General features: G+C 42.0%; 1 protein-coding gene across 2 annotated transcripts in view; it reads left to right on the forward strand.

The window, feature by feature from the left end:
- Positions 1 to 23,279, forward strand: part of CADPS (calcium dependent secretion activator) — a 517,790-nt gene that overhangs the window by 252,819 nt on the left and 241,692 nt on the right. For both annotated transcript variants that reach the window (XM_084840490.1, XM_084840489.1), the window contains exons 8-9: positions 8,490 to 8,629; positions 13,924 to 13,990. In XM_084840490.1, the coding sequence (XP_084696616.1) occupies positions 8,490 to 8,629; positions 13,924 to 13,990 (207 nt within the window). The remainder of the gene's footprint in view (positions 1 to 8,489; positions 8,630 to 13,923; positions 13,991 to 23,279) is intronic.

The following is a 23,279-nucleotide window of genomic DNA, read 5'->3' on the forward strand; positions in this document are numbered from 1 at the left end:
TTTATTTCCCCTCCACCTCCAGTGCTTGCACAGTGCACCACTTCATCTAGCCAATCACGTTGCTCTTTGTCTCTTAGCTTCCTCCCTCCCCCACAGCTAATTGGCTGTTTGATCCTGTATTCTCCTCTCCCCTGCCCTCCAGCCACCTTACAGCTAATGAGCAGCAGGTCTCCTGATTCCCCGCCCACAAAGCCTCCTCCAGTAGCCCAGATCAGAGCAGCTGGCCCACCATGAAAGCATACAACAAGGCAAAGCTAGAGAGCCCCTGCTGTCAGTGAGGAGCTACTGCAAAGAGAGAGAAAGTGAGAGAGACATGGAGAGCTACACTTAACATGAGTGGGACCTCCATGTGGCCCTCAGCCTTGCGGTGAAGCACACTGTGCTTCGCTACTGAGTGGTCTACCTACCTTAATCTATCTACTCTAACAGAAGACTCCAGTAGAAGCAGTGGTATTTTGCTTTACTAGTCAAACAGAGATTTTACCTCAGACAAGCCAAGTTCCAGGAGGGGGGGCAGTGGAAAAGGTGAGGATGGAAAATCAAAACAGACCTCCACACACATAACTACTACCAATGAATGATGGCCTCTTCCAGATGCTTGTTTTAGAGGAGAGATGCCATTACCTCACCCTGAAGTTGTTAACAATTTACTTCAGGTTCAGCTAGCAGAGGGCTGTACTAGAGAACGCTTTAATCTGGAATACAGGGGTGTGCTGTGGATTTGGGGAAACTGGTGTTGTTTGTCAGCTGGCTGACTTGTAAATAATTTAGCATACTTAATCTGGGAACAGATTCCCTACTGAATTAACTGCAGCCTGTCCCTTTCTCACCCAGCTGCTAAGGTTCATAATACCAATTTCCTTTTTTGCAATTCTGCTTGTTCCTAGTGCTATCAGCTACACACACACACACACACACTGCTCCTGAATGTTCCTTCTCTGTTGCTTTATGACACTTCAGTTAGCCATCATTGATTTTTTTTTCACAGAGCCTGCAGCTGCACAATTTATCTTGGTGGCAGACATAATTGCCAAATGAATTCTCTGTCTGCCTCTGTTTTCTCCCCACTCACCCCCTCTGCTCTTCACTTATTTTAGTATGAGACATAAAGTGCATCCATCTCTTGAAACATGAGGTCCTTTTAAGGTGGAGAGACTGGCAGATGCCTTCACTATCAAAGGTGCCCTCACTTTCCCTCCACTAGAGAAGGGCCCCTTTCATTTGCCTTCACTATATACTTCAGGGGTCCCCATTGCAGTGCCTGTGGGTGCAATGGCACCCACACGACCTCCAATGGCACCCTCGAAGTTCTCCACTCTCTGCCCCCTTAAAATCTTTATTTTTAATACAAACCTTGAAAAACATTAGTGCACCAGGTTCTCCTTCCTCTTCCTGCACTTGCTGCAGATCAGCTGTTGGCAGGCCAGCGGAGAAGGAAAGAGTTGCTTTTTGGCCCTGGCCAATCTTCTGCACACAGAGACCTTTCCCCCTTGCTCTGTGTCTCTCTGTGCTCCCAATCTCTAGCCTTGCTGTTTCTCTCCTCACATCCCCTTTACTCTCTAATTCTCTCCCTTTCCCATCCCTACCCTTCTTTTCTCTCTCCCTTTCTAGCCTCTAGCCTTGCTCTTTCTCTCCCTTCAGGCCTTTTGTCTTGCTATTTCCCCCTCCCTCCCAGCCTCTAGCATCACTATTTATATCTCTCTCTCACACACACACCACTTTAGGTCACTTTTGACTAGCCAGACTCCCATAGTAACCATTATATGACTAGCCACATGGTATGTGCCATTTTGTGGTGATGCCCACAGCAGTTCCTCATTGTGCCCACAGGTTCAAAAAGGGACAGAAGGCACATCTATTTTCTTTCTTTCTAGTTGATTGAACTACCAGAATCTTTTGTTCCTACATTCCTACGTTCCTATACTTACTACATTTGTTAGCATAAAGGGTTTAATTAAACCTAAAATCCATCAGAGCCCAACTCCAGAACCTTTTTCAGTGCCTATGCCCAGTGTTGTTATATATTAAAGCAATGAAAGCTCTTAGATACTGTGATCAGCTCTTATATATCTAAAATTCGTGGTAAGGCTTTCAGACCAACTATCATTACTTTCAATGGCACCTTGAACCCGAGTACTTCTCCTTTTAAGAATTAAGTACCACTTCTAGCAAAGTAGGCAGATGTGTTGTCAAATTACATAAGCACTGTGGAGCAGCCAGATAAATGTGGATGTCATGCAAAAAATTGTGATACAAACTATATCTAGAATTGCCACTAAATGTTGACTAAAATGAGATTTTAGGTGATTTTGAAGGCTCAAGCAAAATATCCAAGGAATTTCAAGGGGAAAAACAAAACATTCAACAAGGCTAGAAGAGTTTCATGGATGGGAGGGTAGGCACATCCCTAAATGGCTGCCGGGTTTTGCCTCCAGTGAAATTTTGAAGTAAATTTCTGGGGTGAAGCTTCCTCAGACAGCTTACAACTTTCATGGGAAGCAAAGACTTTCAGTAATACCAGTGAAATTTTTTGTCACATCTTTTCACCACTTTCCAAATGTGAGTGCTCAGGAGTGTGTGGAAACCTATAAAGAGACACCAAATAAGTACAGTACCCTGGGGTGTACATTTCACTATCATGGATAAACAAAGGCCTTGGACTTTGCAGAACTGGTTACTTTCTCTGTGTTCATTGGGTGTAAGTTCATGGTTTGTTATTTTCATGATCTTAACACAGTGTTTTTGTGTGTGTGTTTGTTTGTTTGTTTCCTACCATTCTACTCTGGGCTGAAGTTTTCATTGAGCTGATCATCCCAGCACCCTAAAGCTGTTTCTTAAAATGATGTCAGTTTTGAATCTTACTCTCTTTCATTTTTGCCTTTTTTTCACCCTTCGGTTTGTGACTGCTTTTGCCAGATACACAATACTTTTTATGGGATGGATCCAGATTTACGCTGGATCAACTGTGCTAGTGGAAGTGGACCTTCCCCATTCCTCCTTCCCACAGCAACCCCTCCAGCCCCCTAAAAATGCAATACAGACAGCTAGGAAACCCTGCTGAATGTGAGGATGGGAGATCCCAAAAAATCAGGCAGAGGGACCCTCCATGAGCATAGCTCTTCCTCTTGAGGAATGCAGATCCCAGATCCAGCCCCTTGCTTGGAAAGAGGTTTGTGCATTTTACTAAAAGAAGCAGATAGGTTAAAGCACCATTATAAAAAAAAATATCCTGACTAAGGAATTATCCCAGTTTTCTTAACTGATGGGTTTTTATATTTTCAAAAATGGAGAATCAGCCATTTTGTGTCTGTTTGCCCCAGCATCTCTAGTTGTAAACTGCAACCCAGGAGAGCCTAATCAAATGAAGTCTGCCACCTCTTCCTATATTCTGTGCCAGGACTGTGACCAATGCAGACCTTAAGGCTTCAACATCAAACCAGCTTCTCTCCTGCTCCCTCCACTTTGCTTAATACCCAGCCTGATGAAGAGTTCTGGAGAACCCTAAAGCTTGCTCATTATTTTGTGACATTTTGGGTGGTCCTAATAAAGGTATTGCCTAACTCTGGTTTTTGGAATTAATTTTCACAGTTCAGCAAGAATGGTATAGGCTTCAGTACTCGGGTTTTTAAAATCCAGTAATGCAATACATTACTAAAAAGGTAAAGGTGTCCCCAAGCAGTCGTGTCCGACTCTAGGGTGTGGTGCTCATCTCCATTTCTAAGTCAAAGAGCCAGCATTGTCCGAAGAAACTTCCGTGGTCATGTGGCCGGCATGACTGAACACCGAGGTGCATGGAACGCTGTTACCTTTCCCGCCGAAGCGGTACCTATTTATCTACTTGCAATTTATTGCTTTCGAACTGCTAGGTTGGCAGAAGCTGGGACTGAAGACAGCAGCTCACTCCGTCATGCAGCACTCGGGTCTCGAACTGCTGTCCTGTCGACCTTCCGGTCTGCAGTTCAGCATCTTAACCACTAAGCCACTGCAGCTACTAGCACATTGTAATTTTTGTTGGGCTGTGATTCCCCCCACCCATCATTTCTCTCATTAACATCAAAGGGAAACTCCAAAGTAGCCTTTTCTTGTCAGGTGATGACATTTATCCATGCTTCCTAGCTGAGCAGGTGGATTTGCAGATTTATTTTGATTTGGACCAAGAGAGCGTTTTAGCTCTTCAAATAAATACAAGTCAGTTTCAGCAGATGAGCAGAGGAAGGAAGCAGTACCCCAAAAGAAGCAGAACCAAGTAGTTTAAAACAAAACACATATGCACACATACACTTGTTTTCTTGAGACCCGTTTTTGTGCTTGATCAGAACTTTAGATATTTCATTATTTCAGCTGCAGCTCAGTGGCTTCTGGTGCTTCCAGTTTATTTGTGGCAGTAAAAACAAGAAGCAATAATGTCCACAACCCACAAATCATTGTTCGATGGCACATACAGGAACAGCCAGAAGGAAGAAAAGTATCTGCTTAGTATACCTTCCAGGACAAAATGGAGTCAAGGTGCTAGGGAAACACTTTAACACAGCAATGATGTTTACCCTCTTGGTAATACTATTAACAGCCCAATCCCATAGATGACCATAAAAGAGAGCATGACCTGGACAAGACCAAAAACACTTCACCTGGTATGTATGATGAGCCATTGAGGCTCAATAACTTCTTCTCTTTGTTGCCTACCTGGGGCTGCAAATATGAGATGGGGGAAAATCAAGCAACGAACAACCTGTAATGAATGACTGGTGAGCTCCATTTGGGTCAGTGATTGACAGGTGGTGTAGGCCTAGCCTAGATGGGTCCATTGATTTGACAAGTTTAGGGCACAATCCTATGAAGATAGGCATCCGCCTCCAAACTCAGAGGCGACCACCTATCCAAAGCAGGACAGGAGAAGCACAGAGGGGATTGTTCCCTCCATGCTCCTCCTGCCCTGCATTTTTGGCTAGACAGCTGATCGCAGCTGTCTAGCTGCAGAAGGATGGAGCAGGGATGAAGGCTGCTGTATGACACATAGGATGGGTCATAAAGGCATTTCTACCTGCCCCAGAACACCCCCAGCCACAGCCCTTTTTGGTCACTCTGCATTCCTCTTGCAAGCACAGAGGGCGGGGCTGTTCCACGCTGCCTCCAAGGCAGCATGGAATTGGGGGGAGTGCTCTGAGGTCGGTTCCCAGAAAACAACATGTCCTATGGCTGTCTAGCCGCTGTCTAGAGGCCATAGGATTGCTCCTCCGAAGTGAAAAATGGACCCAGTATAACCACCAAATGGCAGCTCACATTTGAAATATGAATGAAAGTCATGCTCAAGATTTAACTGATTTCACAGAATCATAGAATAGTAGGGATGGAAGGGGCCTATAAGACCATCGAGTCCAACCCCCTGCTCAATGCAGGAATCTAAGTCAAAGCATTTCCAGGGAAAGCTGTTGGGCAATTGTAGAGGACAATTGTTTACAAACTTTCAGTGTTCTTATATGACTTAGGTGTCCTGTTCTGTGGCCATTTGAGGCTCACAAGGGAAGCTGGTAGCAAGATGGAAGGAAGATTGATCTGGGTAAGGAGAATGTAGGACCTTGGATAGCTCCAAGTGGGACAGGAACTCTCTCCTACTAGAACAATAGGCAGATGTCTCAGCGGAGCGAAAGCCAATTGAAGCCTTATGTAAGCTGGCAATACCTGCAATGTGGTCAGGTCCACCCCTCCTGGAGAAGCTGACTGGACTGTTAAAAGGCCTGAGACTTCTGTGAGGCTGGGGAGAAGGGGGTTCTGCCAAGCTGTGATAATGGCAGGGTTGTGTCCTCTGGCCAGGAGGGCCCTGAATAAGGCACTGATTGCCTCATCCCCAAAGAAGTAGACTGTGCCTGGTCCTCATCAGAATTCTCTGCTGTGTAGCGGAAAGCCCGGAGGTCCTAACAATAGGGAAAAGGTTTTTAAGAGGTCTCTTTGGTTGGCCTAGAGATTATAGTGGGCCACAGAGGAGGAGATGCCTTCCGAAGTACATAAGACTCAAATGACTCTCTCTCTCCCTCCTTCCCTCTCTCTCTCTGTATGTGTATAGATATAGTTTTTACCATGATGAATAAAAATGGGGTGGGGGGAGGTTAATAAGACATGAAGTAGAGTAAGTCTGTGGGATTCAGAGGAATCTTTATGAGTTGTATATTTAAACAGTAATTAGGTCTGTTAGTACAACCACTGCTTAAATTATCCCATTAGAAAAATAAAAAGTGATAAGATAGTATCCTATTACACCAATGCTAGTCAAGTGGAAACTAACACTTGCGAGGGAAACACATAAAGGGGAGTGAAGTAGAAAAAATGGTGGCTCCGCCAGAGGTCTTGCCAGCAAGAGATACTTTCCCTGAGTTGCAGCTAAACAGAATGTGGCACAGAATGCAGTGCTAGAAGGCTCAAGCCAGAAAACTGGTGCTTCTCGTCATGAGTAGGACTCGCCTGCTCCATCATCCTCCAAGGGTGCAGACGATTCCACCATTGCCACGCACATACACGCACACACATGCACACACCATGGAAAGTAGCTCTTACTGGCCAGACTTGTAGCTACACTACCACTTTCTCCACTCCACTTTACTCCCCACACGTGTTTTCCTAGCAAGTGCTGGTTTCCACTTAACTAGGGTTGGTTTCTGGTAGCACAAAGGCACTAGCACTAATGGCGTGACATAATTGGATACAACCCATAGTCAGTTGAATCAGTAGATCAATGGAATATTAGGGAGCTGAAGCCGAGTGTCAGTATTAGGCAAATTCAGCTAGTCAGAAAAAAGAAGTCATCTGAGTAATGAAAGTACATGCCCTTAAGGTTCATGAATTAGGAGAAGATTAATCTTGGTGCAGAAGCTTAATAATGAGATTGTGTCTCCTGAGTAATTGGAACAAGCTGAATTGGAAAACACAGTTGCCAGAGTTTAAGAACTTCAACAGAAAAACAAATTATATACAGAAACATGATACAGAATATTCCTTTCAGAAAAGTGTATTAATGAAAGCTAGGGTAATTTTCCTGATTAATTACATTTTTAAATGTGTCGAGGCACACACATCTGAATCATCTCCATAACCTTCCATAGCTCTTAATTTGGTCCTATCACTTCCATAGTGTTTTTTTTTAATGTTTGTATGATTTAAACTGTTTCTCCTTGGATTAGTTTCAAGCCTAGATTAAAGTTTAGCTGTATTTCATCCAATAAAATGAACCTCTCCCCCTTAGGCATGAACTTAGTTGTTTTTCATCCTTTTATGTTGCAAGTATCAACAGCTGCATTTATTATTAACATACTAGCAGCCATACTTTATGTTGTTTATAGTTTCTTCTTGGGCATATTTAATGGCTCAGTGTGTGTGTGTGCTCTTATAGCAAATTCGTGCAGTGCAGAGTCTTCTTCCTAGTGATATATACTTACATTTCTCGTGTCCAACTGAAATATATTTATTTTAATAACAAGACTCTGATATTTGATGGATCTACTCCATTCCAGATTCCCCAATAAAATGAGGTCACAATAAAATCTCTCAAGATTTTCCCACAGTTCAAGCAAGGCACACTAAAAGGTGGAGATTTCAGATTGTAGGTATTATCTTTGTGTTCGGCAATTTACATGTGCAGAATTTCAGACAGAATCTTCTATCTGATCTTCTCAGCTTTCACTGTGTGATAAGTTCATGGTTGTGGGGAGTAATGTGAAAGCATGGTTATCTGCTTCAGTGAAAAGAGCATATCTGCTTGGACAAAGAAAAGTATATACAAATCTATTTCCTCCATTAAAATTATTGTGGTGAGAGGTGTGTTCTGTGTACACATCTGAGCTTCTATGCCTGATGTAAATCACATCCTTGGAATCTGATCTGGCTAGCAGGAAGCTCTCCCCACTCCAGTTCCATAAGGATCCCCTCTCCTTCCTTGTCCTTTTCTGTGCTAGTTCTCCCCACTCTTCAAGGAAGTATCACACTGAAGGAAGGAAAGTGCAGATGAAATTATTTATGCATTCTGTTACCTCCTTACTATGTAGCTTCAACAGAATCCATAGATAAAACAGCACAGACAGCAGTCTAGAGGTGGAGACTGCTTATTCCGTGCCTCGTTTATGAATTGTACAGGAGGTCCAGACATCACTGTCTTCAATTCATATCCCTCCCGTGTTTTCCCACTGCCTCTTCTGCCTTTTTTCTTCCCACAGAACATCTGCTAAAAAAGAAAAGACAGAGCGGTGCACAATGCCTTTTGGTTGCTATGCGAGGAACCATCCATTGGGAAGCACCACATGTTTCTCATTTATTTTGTTTTTACTATCCTGATATGGCAACACTGCAAAAGCAGATATTATTTCTATCTAAAGCTACAATCCTATACATATTTACTGGGACTTTCTTCTGAATAGATATGCAGAAGATTGCACTGAAAATGTCATTGCACTTGCGTTCTCTATAAATCTCAGGATGCTAAAGTTTGTCTTTGTCTCATTCAGGTTGTTCTTCATCCTACACCAAACAGCCCAAAACAATCAGAGTGGCACAAAATGGCTGTTTCCAAAAACTGCCCTGATCAGGATCTGAAAATCAAACTTGCCGTCCGAATGGATAAACCTCAAAACATGAAGCATTCTGGGTAAGTAGTTTGGCAGTCAACTGCCAACTACATGTTGGCATATTTTACTTGTCTCCTAGGTAACGGGTTGCACCTCACAACGGGACGGGTTGCACCTCACAAAGGCTGGGAAGAATGTGTTTGGCCACAGCATGAAGAACTTCATCAGGAGGGCTTTAAACTGAATCCTACGGGGAAGGGAGATGTAAAGTTGGGGGTAACCATGGACGTAGGTGCATGCACTGCAACGGAGAGAACAGCTCTGATAGCGCCCAATAATAGTCTTCAGACACATGTAGGAAGAAAGCCAGACTATGAAGAACATAGTCTTCGATGTCTATATACTAATGCCCAGAGTATGGGAAACAGAACGAACTTCATCTCTTAATACAGGAGGGAAATTATGACTTGATAGGTATAACTGAGACTTGGTGGGATGACTCCCATGACTGGAATATAGCAATTGAAGGATATAACTTGTTCAAAAAGAACAGGAGGAACAGAAAGGGAGGTCGGGTTGCATCTGGATCAAAATAAATGGTGCAAAGAATAAAAGGAACCTGATGGTCGGAGTCTACTATCAGCCATCCACTCAAGGAGAAGACGAGGATGAAACTTTTGAAAAGCAAATAGCCAATGTTTTAAGGAAGCGTGATGTAGTAGTAATGGGGGACTTCAATTTCCCCAATATTTGTTGGGAGACAAATTCTGCAAAACATGACCCCACCAGGAAATTCCTGACTTGTGTGGTGGATAACTTCCTCCTACAGAAAGTAGAGGAAGGAGCTAGAGGATCGGTTATCCTTGACTTGATCCTAACTAACAGAGATGACTTAGTGGATAAAGTAGCAGTTACAAGAACTCTGGGGGAAAGCGACCATGTTGTACTTGAGTTCTTGGTTCTAAGGGAAGCAAAAGCCGAGTGTAGTCAAACGCGTACCCTGGATTTTAGGAAAGCTGATTTTCATAAACTCAGAACAATGATCAGTAAGGTCCCATGGCAAGCAACGCTAACAAGAAAAGGAGTCCAAGATGGGTGGGAGCTTTTAAAAAAGGAAATTCTCAAGGCACAATTCCAACCAATTCCAACAAGAAGAAAAGGTGGAAGACAACAGAAGAAGCCAATGTGGCTTCACAAAAAGCTTAGAGATGACCTGAAAACAAAAAAGGATACATATAGGAAGTGGAAAGAAGGCCAAGTAACAAAGGAAGAGTACAGGCAGGTAGCACAGAATTGCAGGGATGGTGTCAGGAAGGCTAAAGCTGAGAACGAGCTGAGGTTAGTGAGGGATGCTAAAAACAACAAAAAGGCTTTCTTCAGCTACGTGCATAATAAAAGGCAGAGGAAAGAAATGGTTGTTCAGCTATTAAATAAGGATGGCAAAATGATAACAGATGACAAAGAAAAGGCAGAGGTGCTCAATTCCTACTTTGGCTCAGTCTTCTCCCAAACGAGGGTCTATGACCCTCCCTCCCCCCCCCCGGCAAAGGCGAAGTACAGGCTGAAGGGGCAGGATTGCAGCTTGAGATCGATAGGCATATGGTCAAGGAACACCTAATGACTTTGAATGAGTTCAAATCTCCAGGGCCAGATGAACTGCATCCTAGAGTAATAAAGGAACTGGCAGAAGAACTCTCAGAACCGCTGACTATTCTCTGAGAAATCACGGAGGACGGATGAAGTGCCAGATGACTGGAGGAGGGCTAATGTTGTCCCTATCTTCAAAAAGGGTAAAAAGGTGGAACCTGGGAACTACAGACCAGTCAGTCTGAAATCAATCCCTGGGAAAATTCTGGAGCAGATGATAAAGCAATCCATCTGTAAGCACCTTGAAAACAATGCAGTGATTACTTGAAGCCAACATGGATTTGTCAAGAACAAGTCCTGCCAGACGAATCTGATCTCATTTTTTGATGAAGTAACCTCCCTTGTGGACCGTGGGAATGCTGTAGACATAATATACCTCAACTTCAGCAAAGCTTTTGACAAAGTGCCCCATGATATCCTGATGAGCAAACTAGCTCAAAGTGGGCTAGATGAAACAACGACCTGGTGGATCCACAGTTGGCTACAGAATCAGATTCAAAGAGTGCTTATCAATGGGATCTTCTCAAACTGGGAAGAGGTAACAAGCGGGGTACCGCAGGGCTCAGTCCTGGTCCCAGTGCTCTTCAACATTTTTATGAATGACTTGGAGGAGGAGGAGGAGGAGGAGGAGGAGGAGGTGCAGGGAATGCTGATCAAATCTGCAGATGACACCAAATTGGGCGGGATAGCTAATACTTTGGAAGACAGAAACAAAATTCAAAGTGATCTGGATAGACTGGAGCGCTGGGCAGAAAACAACAGAATGACATTTAATAGGGATACATGCCAAGTTCTGCACCTAGGAAAAAGAAACCAAATGCACAGTTACAAGATACGTGGCTCAACAAGACTACAAGCGAGAAAGATTTTGGAAGTGTTGTAGGTCACAAGCCGAATATGAGCCAACAATGTGATGTGGCTGCAAAAAAGGCAAATGCTTTTTGGGCTGCATTAATAGAAGCATAACTTCCAAATCCCGGGAAGTACTAGTTCCCCTCTACTCAGCACTGGTTAGGCCTCATCTGGAGTACTGTGTCCAGTTCTGGGCACCACCCTTTTAGAAGGATGCAGACAAACTGGAGAGGGTTCAGAGGAGGGCAACAAAGATGATCAGGGGACTGGAAACAAAGCCCTATGAAGAGAGACTGAAAGAACTGGGCATGTTTAGCCTTGAGAAGAGAAGGCTGAGGGGAGATATGATAGCACTCTTCAAGTACTTGAAAGGTTGTCCCAGAGAGGAAGGCCAGGATCTCTTCTCGATCATCTCAGAGTGCAGGACACGGAATTATGGGCTCAAGTTACAGGAAGCCAGATTCTGGCTGAACATCAGGAAAAACTTCCTGACTGTTAGAGCAATACAACAATGGAATCAATTACCTAGGGAGGTAGTGGGCTCTCCCACACTGGAGGCGTTCAAGACGAGGCTGGACAGCCATCTGTCAGGGATGCTCTGACTTGGATTCCTGCATTGAGCTCAGTGGCCTTGTAGGCCCCTTCCAAGCCTACTATTCTATGATTCTATGAGTCTATGATTCTAGATATATTACAAAAGATGAGGAATGTGAGGTTTTGCCTTCTTCTCCCTGGGTTTACCTAAGGTTAAAAAATGAAGCAGCAGATTTTGCCTTTTTGTTTTAAAGATAATTGTCATATTTTAAAAAACAATCTTTTTTTTTTACTATTTTAAAACAAATGGCTTGTGAAAACCATCCTACCATTTTAGTTCCAACACTATATGTGTTCAGAATTTACCAGGAATTTTGTTCTTTTTTTACTATGTCAGAAAGGACATTTGAATTCTCAGAATTGCAGTGTAACAAGAAGAACATTCATAGAAGCTATCATTACTTACAGGGAGATGTAAATCTGTTTTGCAAAAGAAATCACCTAAGAGGAAGGTACAGCTAAGATTAAAGGTTAAAATTAATTCAGTAGAAAGTAATTCATGTTTCTAGAGCACTATTTCATTATAAAGTATTTTCATTAAGCTGTATTTCAGATCTGTGTTTCGGGTATCCTCTTTTCAAATCTTTGAAGTAGGACTGGAAGAAAATGCCTAAGACCATCTAGTAAATGCATGACAAAGCAGAAATGTGAACTCCACTCCAGTTTTATCCCACCATTTTTTGAATGAAATTACCTCTTGCAGGAAGATTTTCTACCTATTGTCCATGAAATAAAATCTGTTCCAAATTGCATTCGAGTACTTCCATAGCCTATTCCTTAGCACCTAGGAGCAAATAAATCAGGTTAAAATTGTGATTCCATGCTATATTTGCACCTTTTGATTCTTATCCAAACTCTAACCCTGTTAAGTCAAGCAAACCATGACATTAATTTTAGAAATATTGCTGGGATAAACAAAAAATAGAAGAGAAGCATCAAAACAGAATAGAAAGTGAACATATTCTCAAATGTGCCAATGGAAAAAGTTTTTATTATCAAACCCAATGCATATTGGAATGAAGAGCTTTCAAGGGCAGTCTTACAATCCCAAATTCTAAGAACAGGCTAAGACAGCTTCCAAGGATGGTGGCTATCTCTCTTACACCATCTGGAATAAGTAGCTGACCAATCTGAGTTTTTAGATCATCCTCTGTAGAGATTCATTCAGCACTGATATTTCATTTCCTTAGAAGCTAATTAGCTTTGGCTTTTTGTCACATTTCCTTTTGACTCACAGTTGATTCTGAAGTCTTCAGTACATTTAAATGATTAAGCCATCTGCCCTATTCTTTCAAATTTGATGCTCCAGACCTCTCTGAAGTCATTTACAATTTTCCCACTAACTTCATAGGACTTTTGATCAAGCTATAAATAATGCATCCTAGTAAGTTTCTGCTAAATTATGCATAAATATACAACATGTAGGCCAAATGCCTGTCAATTTTATCTGCATAGATTTGGACCTGATTTAAACGTGACACTAGGCAGGCAAGAAAAATTGCCCTGGCTTGTGTGTGCCCAGCATCTCATTTAAACTGGGCCTTCAGCTGGTGTTTCTGCAATGTTAGTGCTCCAGCATATGCTCTCTGGCATGATAGCAATGCGCTTGCACAGGCAAAGGGAACTGGTTTATACATTCAGGCCTTTGAGTCAAAATGTAATGGTTGAAATGTCAGGGCTGCCTCACACATTTCTGTTGCCTACACAGAGATAATTGAGGGAGAGGGAGGTGTGGGTTTAAAGTGTGAAATGAAGCACAAATATGTTTCATGCTGTGAAAACAAAAAAGCGGAACCTGATACCTTTCCCAAAAAATTACCAATGTATGAAAAAGCTTAGATCCACACTGAACATAATATTCAAAATATGTTCACCTCAGTCAACATCATTTTTCTGATTTGCCTATATCCATGCCTTGGAGATTAGCAGCGTGTCTACAAGCTGAACGGTGACACTCAAAGCAGGTTCAGCGGTTAGATATCTAGTGAGCCTTGGCACAATTTAAGCCCTGCCCATATCTCTGACTCCAACTTTACTTTTATTTTTTTTTTTTGTTTTCATGCAATAGATCTGCCCAGAGAACATTAGTTATTGGACAGATTAGAAATGTAATAATGAAATATAAATAAATAAACAAACAAACGCAGCTACCCTCTAGAAATTGCTACAACTTTACTTTGTTGTTCAACAGCTGAAGTAAGTATTAACTGAAGCTCAACATGAACTTATTCTTATTCAAAAAAATTATTGCCTAATGAAATGACCTCTGCATCTTTTGTAGGTATTTATGGGCCATTGGCAAAAATGTCTGGAAGAGGTGGAAGAAAAGGTTCTTTGTGCTGGTCCAGGTAATATTTCAATTAAAAAGCTTATTTTTGTTTTTTCATATCAACACCATGTGGTGGTTTTGCTAGCTCTGCTCTGAGAACTGTTTTAGTATCTCCTCTGTTAAAATATAAAATGCTGAGAACTGGTACAGTGTAGCAGTGGCTAAAAGTGTGAGCTGTGAGCAAAAAATCTACAGTTTAAATCTCACTTCATCCATGAACTCATTAAGTAACCATAGGGAAACCTATAAGGTTCTATAAGCTTCAGACCCTTCCCCCATATGAAATATAAGGATAATCAGCAGCGGCTGCCGAGGTGTGACCAGAATTGTGGGTACGCCCTGCCCTCACCATCATGTCCATGATCATGTCTGCAAAAGAAAAAGCTATTGAACATGCACAGGCTTTCCCTATGTTCTCGGTCCCACATCGCAGGGGGGTTCCAGGTCATGGGGACAGCATATAGCCTTCCTCTTTGCACACATGCACCCAACACATGGAATCAGGGGCAGAGTTGGTAAGAAGCATAGGCGTTGGACCACCTGGGGCTGTCCCTCTCTCTTTCATGCAGCCGTTAATCACATGGGAGGAATGCATGAAGGCAGCTTAAGTAAAGAAAGTTGGATGAGTAAGGGTTTAGGTGGAAAAAGGTATTTATGTTAAAGGAAAAGCAGCAGTAGCTCAAATGGTTATAGTTAAGATTATACAAACAGTGTAACGAAACATGCTACAGTTAGTCAAGGCAGTTGAATAGTTGGGGACATTCAAATAGATGTGACTTGATTAGCTGATTTAATCCCACACCTCATGCTTCTGAGATACACTTTTGTAATATCTTTCATGTGGATGTTTTAAATTGTTATGTGTTTTACAGTATTTCTTTTTGAAGAAACGCAGTTAGAGTATCTGATCAGGTCTAATAACCAAAGGAGTAGCAATTCTTCAAAACATAGGGATCTACTAGAAGACATGGTGAATTTGCATACGCAGAGGTGCAGTTAGAAGACGTATGTGCAGGGGGCCTGATCTGTATCAAGACCACCAAGTGCAAGGAGGGGAAGTTGAATCCTTCCCTGCCCCAGTTGTTTCCCTTCTGAAATTTCTCCCCTCCTGCCCACCCACCCCAGCACTGCCAGCCCTTGCAGTTATTATTTTTATTATTTTTAACTGCTGGGGGGCAAATTCGGGAGAGAAGCAGCTGGGAAGGGAAGGATTCACACACACACACACCCCTTCCCATGCATGGTGGTCCCAATCTAGATCAGCCTCCCTGTTTATTTTGTAAAGAAGAAAGTAAAGTGGGAGCTGCATGTTATATAATTAATCTAACATGTAGTTTGACCCTGAGTGTTGGTAATGAAACAAATGAAGAGGTTGTTGACAGGAGGTGACGGGACATGAAGAGGTTGTTGTCATTTAAGTTGAGCTTTGAACAGTATTTGCCACCAGGACACCCTTCCTCACATGAGAGGCATGAGGTGAGTGTTCTCAGGAACCCCGTAGGAACACCACCAGCCACTTTCCTATAGAAGCGAAAGAAGAGGTGCTCCATGGACAGTTGGTGGGTGAGGAGGTGACAGACAGACACAGCAATGTGGTTGTGGCAGTAGGGACTGGCGAACCTACCAGTGGCAGATGGGGAGGCATGACCTGCCACCTCTCCCAACCTGCTACTAGGGCTCACCATAGGACATGGTAGGGCTGGGCCTGGTGAGATCCATCCTACTACCATTTCCAAGGTGGGAAATATTCCAGGCTGTTGATATTCATTCTACATTAGCCCTATAGCAACCTACCTGATTCTTGGAAGATGGTTTCAGGAAAAAGCTCACACTATATAAAGACAACAAGTGTACAGAAGTTGAACATGTGTTCAGAATCCATCCACAATATGGTTGATTTGAGTTTGAGAACAACAATAATTAAAGATTATATTCAAAAGGATCCAAGTGCTTTCATTGATCAATTCTCCCACTGACTGTCAAGCATCACTAGGGCTTACATGACATGTTAATATGCTACATTGTCGGGCTTTGTTTCATGTCCTACTTCTGTCATGGGTGGCCTTGGGTGAATCATTATCCTTAAACCTCAGTTTGTCAACTGAAAAGGAAGAATGATAGTTACCTGCGTAACAGACGGGCTGTGCACAACAATACCGAGAGTGTGAAATACTTTGTATGTATGCTAAATGTGTGTGTGTGTGTGTGTGTATACTGTGTGTGTGTGTGTGTGTGTATAATAGCACTAACCTTCTTGCTTGGACAGGTCACTTTTTCATTTTAGACACTGATCTCTCACATTTGAGAGATTTTAGACACTGATCTCTCACATTCACCCCTATCATATTCACATAGGGGTGAATTACCCCTCAGCTCAATTCAAAATTGGGGTAGCAATTAGAAGCAACATTGGAGAGCTCCTAGGAAAACTCTTTTTCCCACTGAGACATTATCTTAAACCTTCAATTATATTCTTTGCCCAAGTCTTAGACACTAATCTCAGCTCAAATCAGACCTAAACAAATATTCCCAAAGGATTATTTTTATGGCTCTAGGGATCAGTGCCTTTTCCTTCAGTAATGTGAAAGGCAGAGGAAAGGAGCTAACAGAGATCGTAATAAAAGCCTTTGTGTATGATATATATAGGCTGTTCAGGTTGAGAAGCACTTGCTAGTGCTTGGTTGTTTCCCTCAGGGTTTAGGATTAGGACTGTAGCAAGGTCCCTTGAAACTGCTAGTTTGCATGTTTCAGGGGCCCCTAAAACAGGGTGTGGTTTCAGAAGGATTGGGCCAAAATGGTTCAGTTGGTTTCAGGAGGTGATGGATGCTTACTGTGGTGGCTGTAGTGGCAGTTCTTTTGTTCTCCAGCCTGCAGGTTTCCCCTCCCTAATGCCTCTGGAATGATACTCACCACCACCACAGGTAGTGTTTTTTAAACAGGGAAGAAAGGGGGCAAAGAGCTGAAGCAGGCAACATTTCAACAGGAAAAGCCACCATGGCCACAGGGGTTAGGAAGGAGGATACAAATCAGTGATCCTCCCAATGACATCAGAAATTGGGCTGAGAATTAATGAGGCATTTTCTCCCCAGTTTTATATGTTTTACGAAAATAGTTTGACAAGTCCAAATCTAAGCTGAACTCTGGCAGGGATATGTGTGTTCCCAACACTACAATTAATGATTTAATACATATTAATTTACAAATGAATCTGCCCTTTACTAAGAGTAGTCTATTTTTGTTCATTCGGATTGGCTGCAGCTCTCCAAGGAGTCATGCAGAGTTGTTCTCAGCCCTAATAGCTGAGAGATTCTCTAACTGGCGATGTTGGGGATTTAACCTGAAGCCTTTGCTTCAGTACTCAAGTATGGGCGGGCCTGCCTCCTCCATGGATTTCATTCTGCCTTTTCTTTAAAATGTAATTCACTGAATCTTGCATAGATGGGTTCTGTGTTGGCTGCAAAAATGGCATTATTTGGAAAGCATTTAGTCACAGGTAGAGGTAGAGAAATACATACACATATATAGTTTGGCAGCAAGTCCAGAAGATAGAATGTTCTCTTGTGATTTTGCTGTGTGCCTTTCTGTACATCACTTACCACTCTGGTAAGCAAATTTACCCTCTGAAATGAACAGAATGCTAATTGCATGGCACAGACTTGTTATTCATCTCATTGTAAATTCTGAAATATGCAGTGTGAAAGTGATGGCAGAATATGACCCCAAGGTTAGGAATGAAAATGTATCCACAGCATCCTAAATCAGGGGAAACGCATGGCAAAGTCAAACTAATGCTTGTAACTGGCTGGAGAATGCCAGGAATGCATTTAAATTAAACAGTTTTGCTGTGGTAAGTGGAAAATACAGCTTTTGATCTTCCAAAACCATAACCCAATGACTTATTATCTTGTAAGTATCTTCTCATTTTCTCCTTCAGATAAATGTACTGAGAATGTGTGTGAAGAACCTCTTCTTGAAGTATTAGAGAAAGATATAGCATGAAGACATGGGATGGATAGATAGATACATAGATAGATATCCAGAAGACATTATTGCATGGTCCTTTTAATAAATACAAATAATTACTCTTGTTGCTCTTGCTGTATCCATCATTCGTAAAGGCTTTTTGCTGGAACAGAAATTATTATTTTGGATTGTATCATTTAAGTATGACAAGTGGAATCATACAAACTGGTGACAATATAGGCAAATGGTGGCCATTGAGGCGATTCACTGGTGGGAATCACAGCTGCCTCTGCAGGGCAATTGTGTGAGAGAGGAGAGTGCAGGGCCTTACAAGCAGCTGTTGGGATGTGGCAACAAAGTTGAGCACAGTTCAGTTGGCATTGTCCAAGCATGTGGCTGCTTACTGGGTACAGTCCCCAGCATCTCCATAGGTGACTGACATCATGGTGCTGGCTGAGCCACTCCCTACCTCCACGCTGCATTCCCCACCTTTGATCAACCTGTAGCACGAGCCAGTATTTCTCACCAGTAAATTGCTTGACTGCTTCTGCTATAGTTAGGGGACTTCCAAGAAACTCACAGCTCAAGGACCACCCCTGGACTATAAGTCTCTTAGCTTTGGTGCAGCCACAGTTAGAATACTTTGTACTGTCCTGTCATGTATATCTTCCCGCCCTTTAAGATCTGGCACTGAGAATCTTTTGGAGGTCCCAATATCTATTTGGCCGGTGGCCACTGCCAAATGAGCTTTTGGTGATGGCACCTAAATTCATCCATCTCCCTGCCACTGTATGACAGTTCCAAGAGCTTGACCCAGGTGACCAGTTAAGACTGTGCTTTTTAGGAAGGCTTTTTAGCATTAGTTGTTCCTTCTTGAATAGATCTAGCTGATAAGGTTTAATCGATCCCTTTGTCTGTTGTGTTTTATTGTTTTCCAATTTCATGCTGTGCTTTTATTTTATTTTTATTTTGTACCTCACTTTAAGAATCTTGTTTGAAAGGTGTTATCCATTGTTCAAATAAATAAATAAATTCATGAGCACATAAAAGGATATAATAGACCTGCAAAAGGCACAGCAGAGAGCAACTTAAACAATTATGGAGAGAGGCTAAAGAGCCTTCCCAACCTGATGCCCTCCAGATGTGTTGGTTTTAATTCCCACCATCTGCAGTCAGCATGGCTGGGAATGATGGGAGTTGTAGTCCAATACATATTGCGGGTAGCAGGATGGGGAAGATTGGGCCAAAGGAACAACTCAAATGTTCAAGAGTTTGGATCTAGAGAAAAGTGGGGTACAGACTATGGAGAAAGAGAACTATGAATGGACCGGAGAGAGAGACATTATACTCTCATACTTCTGGAATTCTTGGTTTACCCTGTGAAATGGACTAGGGGTAGGTTCAGGAAGACAGATAAAACACATCATTCCTTACCCAATGCATAATTTACAGAACTCACATAGATCCAAAGCATTATTTAAGTATCAGATTAGAAAATAAAAAGTTGATGACTAGTGCATTCCCACCACTGCCACCAAGCTGTATTTGTCAGTACAAGAGCATGGATCCAGCTGCCTATAATCAGTTCCCAAAAAGGTCTGGGCAGGACAGGGCAAAATTCCCCTACAGCAGAGATGGGCAACCTGCAGCCCTCAGCCTATGTTCAAAAGTGCTCTGCATGTGATCAGTTGAGACCTCAGTCCCTTCCCTGGCAGCTCCCTGGGCAGGAAAGAAGAGAAGGAGAGAGAATAAAGGGGGTGACAGAAAGAGAAAAGGTGTGACCCACATGTTTTTGGCTCTGACCCTTTTTACCACTGGCTTCAGTCCCACCCACTGCTGACATGCAGACTGCAACAGATTATCCACGAGGAAATGCATCCCTTGGACTTGAAATGAAAAAGATTTCCCACTTCCGCTGTACAGGAACAAATAAAGACATACTAAAAAAGCTGAGCTGAGATTAACATTCATATTGGCCCTTACCAGTGGTTGGACATCATTGGGAAGCCTGCCTAATATAGGAAGAACCATAGTTCCACAGTGGAAAATGTATGAATGGCTTTAATTTGCTAGGATTCAAAATGCAAACAAAACAGTATGTAGCACTAATAATCAACGTGTATCTCTGTACTGGTTCAAGCATATTCTAAGTGTTGAATAGATTAGAAATGGTCATATTAGATGTATGCCTAAACCTCAAATTAACTAGGAATGAGCCTTAACCAGGCATTCAGTATCTGTGGGTACCGAACACATTAAGAGGCTATTGCAAAAGCTAGATGTTGATGCATGTGTTGCCACAGCCCCCATTCAGCATGTGGTTGACATCAGTCTGAAGGAGTGTATGTATGTAGGATCCCCTCCATGGGGACAGGAAGTCTGATTGACCAAGGGTGTGAAGAAAGCCCTACGTGTGCTGGCACACCACACATATTCACATGATCATGTATCAGCCAAGGGGCATTACTGGCACGTGCGGCAGCACCTAGAGGGTGTGCCTAGCCCATGTGATACCCCCTTCACACATTTGTTACCCAGAGCTACTGAACACCTGAATAGGGCTTATAGCAATGCTGGTTCAGGTGCAATTACATACTCTAGAAATTCCTGAATTCAGTATTTAGTGTTTACTGTGGAGCTTAGTTGGGAATAAAGGTTATTTTGGTACTGCAGAAAGGAACTATAAGTGCTAAGAATACATTTGCTGAATTAGGGAACATATTCTCTTATAGAAAACAATTGCAGCGAGAACATTTTTGATGAGATGTTGATTCTAGATGATAAAGGAATCAGTCTCCCTCAGAAATGTAATATCTGCTGGCATCCCTCACTTCAAGCTCATGTAGTAAATTCAGAACTGATTATTTTGATGGAGCATCTGGAAGCTGGAGACTGTAAATTGTCAGTTATAATTTCCATGGTTGCCCAGGAGGTGGCAGCAACATACTGCATATCTGAAAACAATGACTTCACTCACACACAAGAGAGAGAGAGAAAGCCTTGTAAATATTAGCTGATGAACTTTTGTCTTCATCGAGGACAATGTTACAATGGGACAAAGATTTCTCAGCACATTAGTAGGCATCCAAGGTTCTTTGCAGAAAGATAGCTGAAATGGGGATACGTCCACCACACCAAAGCCATGAAGTGAGTCGCCTGGCCATGGATGTGGTGGACCTTTAAAAAAAAACAAAACTATGTACTTGAATTTTTTGGCATTTTATACACATCTGAATAAGTGTAAGGTAAGTACTAAAATTAGTTTGGGTGAACAAGGATGTAGAACTGATCTGGTATCATACAGACCACCAATTATTTTTAAGCATTCATGGACCATTGCATGGCTTATATAAATGGTAGCTTGGATTCCTGAAAATGGTATAATAGGAGAAGAAGGCTTGTCCTATGGATATTACTGTCATTGGGTAATTTGCCATCTTAGATTCTGAAACGAATGCTACCATTTGATGCTAGTGATAGAATAGGATTATGGAAGAAATGTATAGTTCTGTGGAGAAGCAAAATGCTGGGCCTCCATGGATCACATGTAGCAGTGGCTGCTAAGGTAGTATAATAGGTAGGTATGGATTGGAAGAGGCCACCACTGCTGAATAGATATCTAGTGCCAAAGGCCATGCTAACTGGAAATTATGGGAGTTGCAGTCCCAACACACCCGGAGGGCACCAGGTTGGGGAAGGCTGCCTTAGACTTTGAACCTCTGTCTTTCCTAGAAATTGGGAATTAGCAACAAGACAAGAGCCAAACATTAGAATAATCTAATACATGTTTATTACAGAGATATAATGATGACTACATGCATGAAACTTGGATAGGATCAGCAGCTAATTGATTAAGTCTATAGTGGGATCTGTGGGACAGGGATATGGACTGAATTAAGTGGAGCGGCATGCAGCTGATTTTAGATGGAAATAAGGAGGGGAGGCTGCTTCCTAAAAAGGGAAGAGGACTGCAGTAAAAGCTAGGTAGACTTGCGCGGGGTCTAATTAGGCCTGGAGGGAGAGAGTGACAATGGAAATGCTTGCCCCATGAAGACAACAAAGGTAATGTCTCTGAAGTTAGGGAGATGGGGTAGGGAGAAAGGAAGGAAGAGAGAATTGGGGACTGGAATGCCCTCTTTCAATGTGAGAGGGGCAGAATGGAGCAAGCTCCTCTGTGAGGGGCTTGCTGCGATTCAGGGGTTTATCTGGTAAACCAGAATGCTGGAGTTGTGTTACAGAATTGGCCTTTGCTGAATGTTTTCAGTCTATAGTTCCAGTATTTAGGAAGCCTCTGGCTGTCAGTTGACCACTCATAGCTGATCAGTACACTTCAGACAAAGCGTACACCAAAAATTGTTTTAGGTGGATTCAGTTTTGGTTTTGTACTAACAAGAATTAGTAAAGGAAAATCTTTTTGGTCCATTTTTCTTTTTTTTTTAGAAGTATACTTGTAGCATCACATCCAAATATAACTTGCATAAAATGACATAAAAACATTTCTGATGTTAAACAGAGCTTTGCGAAGGATTCTTAGATCTTAATAGCTTAATAGGAAATCGAATTTCTTAAACAATTCTTGTTCTCAGACTTCTAGTCCTAAAGCTTAAAAATGAGAGATCTCATTCTGAGTACCAAGTTCTCCATGCAATACTGAATAGGCTATTCAGCTCACAGGTACATAGACCTTGTGAGCTTCTAAGAAGAAGCTCCCACATCCTAAAATCAGCACATATTTATACCTTTTTTGTGTAGAGATTTCCTTCATAGCTAATAATCTGCTGCCCCATAAATAGGGGTTACAGTCTTAATTATTTCATTGTTATTAAACATTCCTAAAACATTAGAACATATAAAAAAGGCTTACACATACACCTTTCAGGCTAGATAAGATCAATTTTGAATTATACTTCTGAGAAGGTAACTCCTTACTCAAAATTTGCTAATTAAACCTAAGTCTATAAATTTTTTTAGATATCTCTATATAAAGCTTTTTGATGTGTATACCTTACAAAATATTTTTTGCTCATTAATTGATAAGCAAAAACTACACTTTTGACCTAGAATAATACAGTTTCACATCTGTTCATTACTCAGATAACTTTCTGGCCCAAGTGTTTGGGTACCATCCAGGTCAACTTGACCATTATTTTTTTTTATGCCAGTTACCCAGAATCCATTGTGAACGTGCTTGTGAATTTGTAACTCCCCTTTAATACAATTAATTACATTGTTTTGAGAGGTGGATTCACATTAGCCACATGGATTCACACAATAGTCTTCCTTGCAAGTCCAATAAAGCAAAATCAGCTATTTCTTAAAAATCCAGGAGAGTTGTGATTGTAGTT

This window comes from Heloderma suspectum, chromosome 2, assembly GCF_057233095.1.
Source record: "Heloderma suspectum isolate Gila_16-S chromosome 2, 16-S_ref, whole genome shotgun sequence".
Classification (NCBI taxonomy): Eukaryota; Metazoa; Chordata; class Lepidosauria; order Squamata; family Helodermatidae; genus Heloderma; species Heloderma suspectum.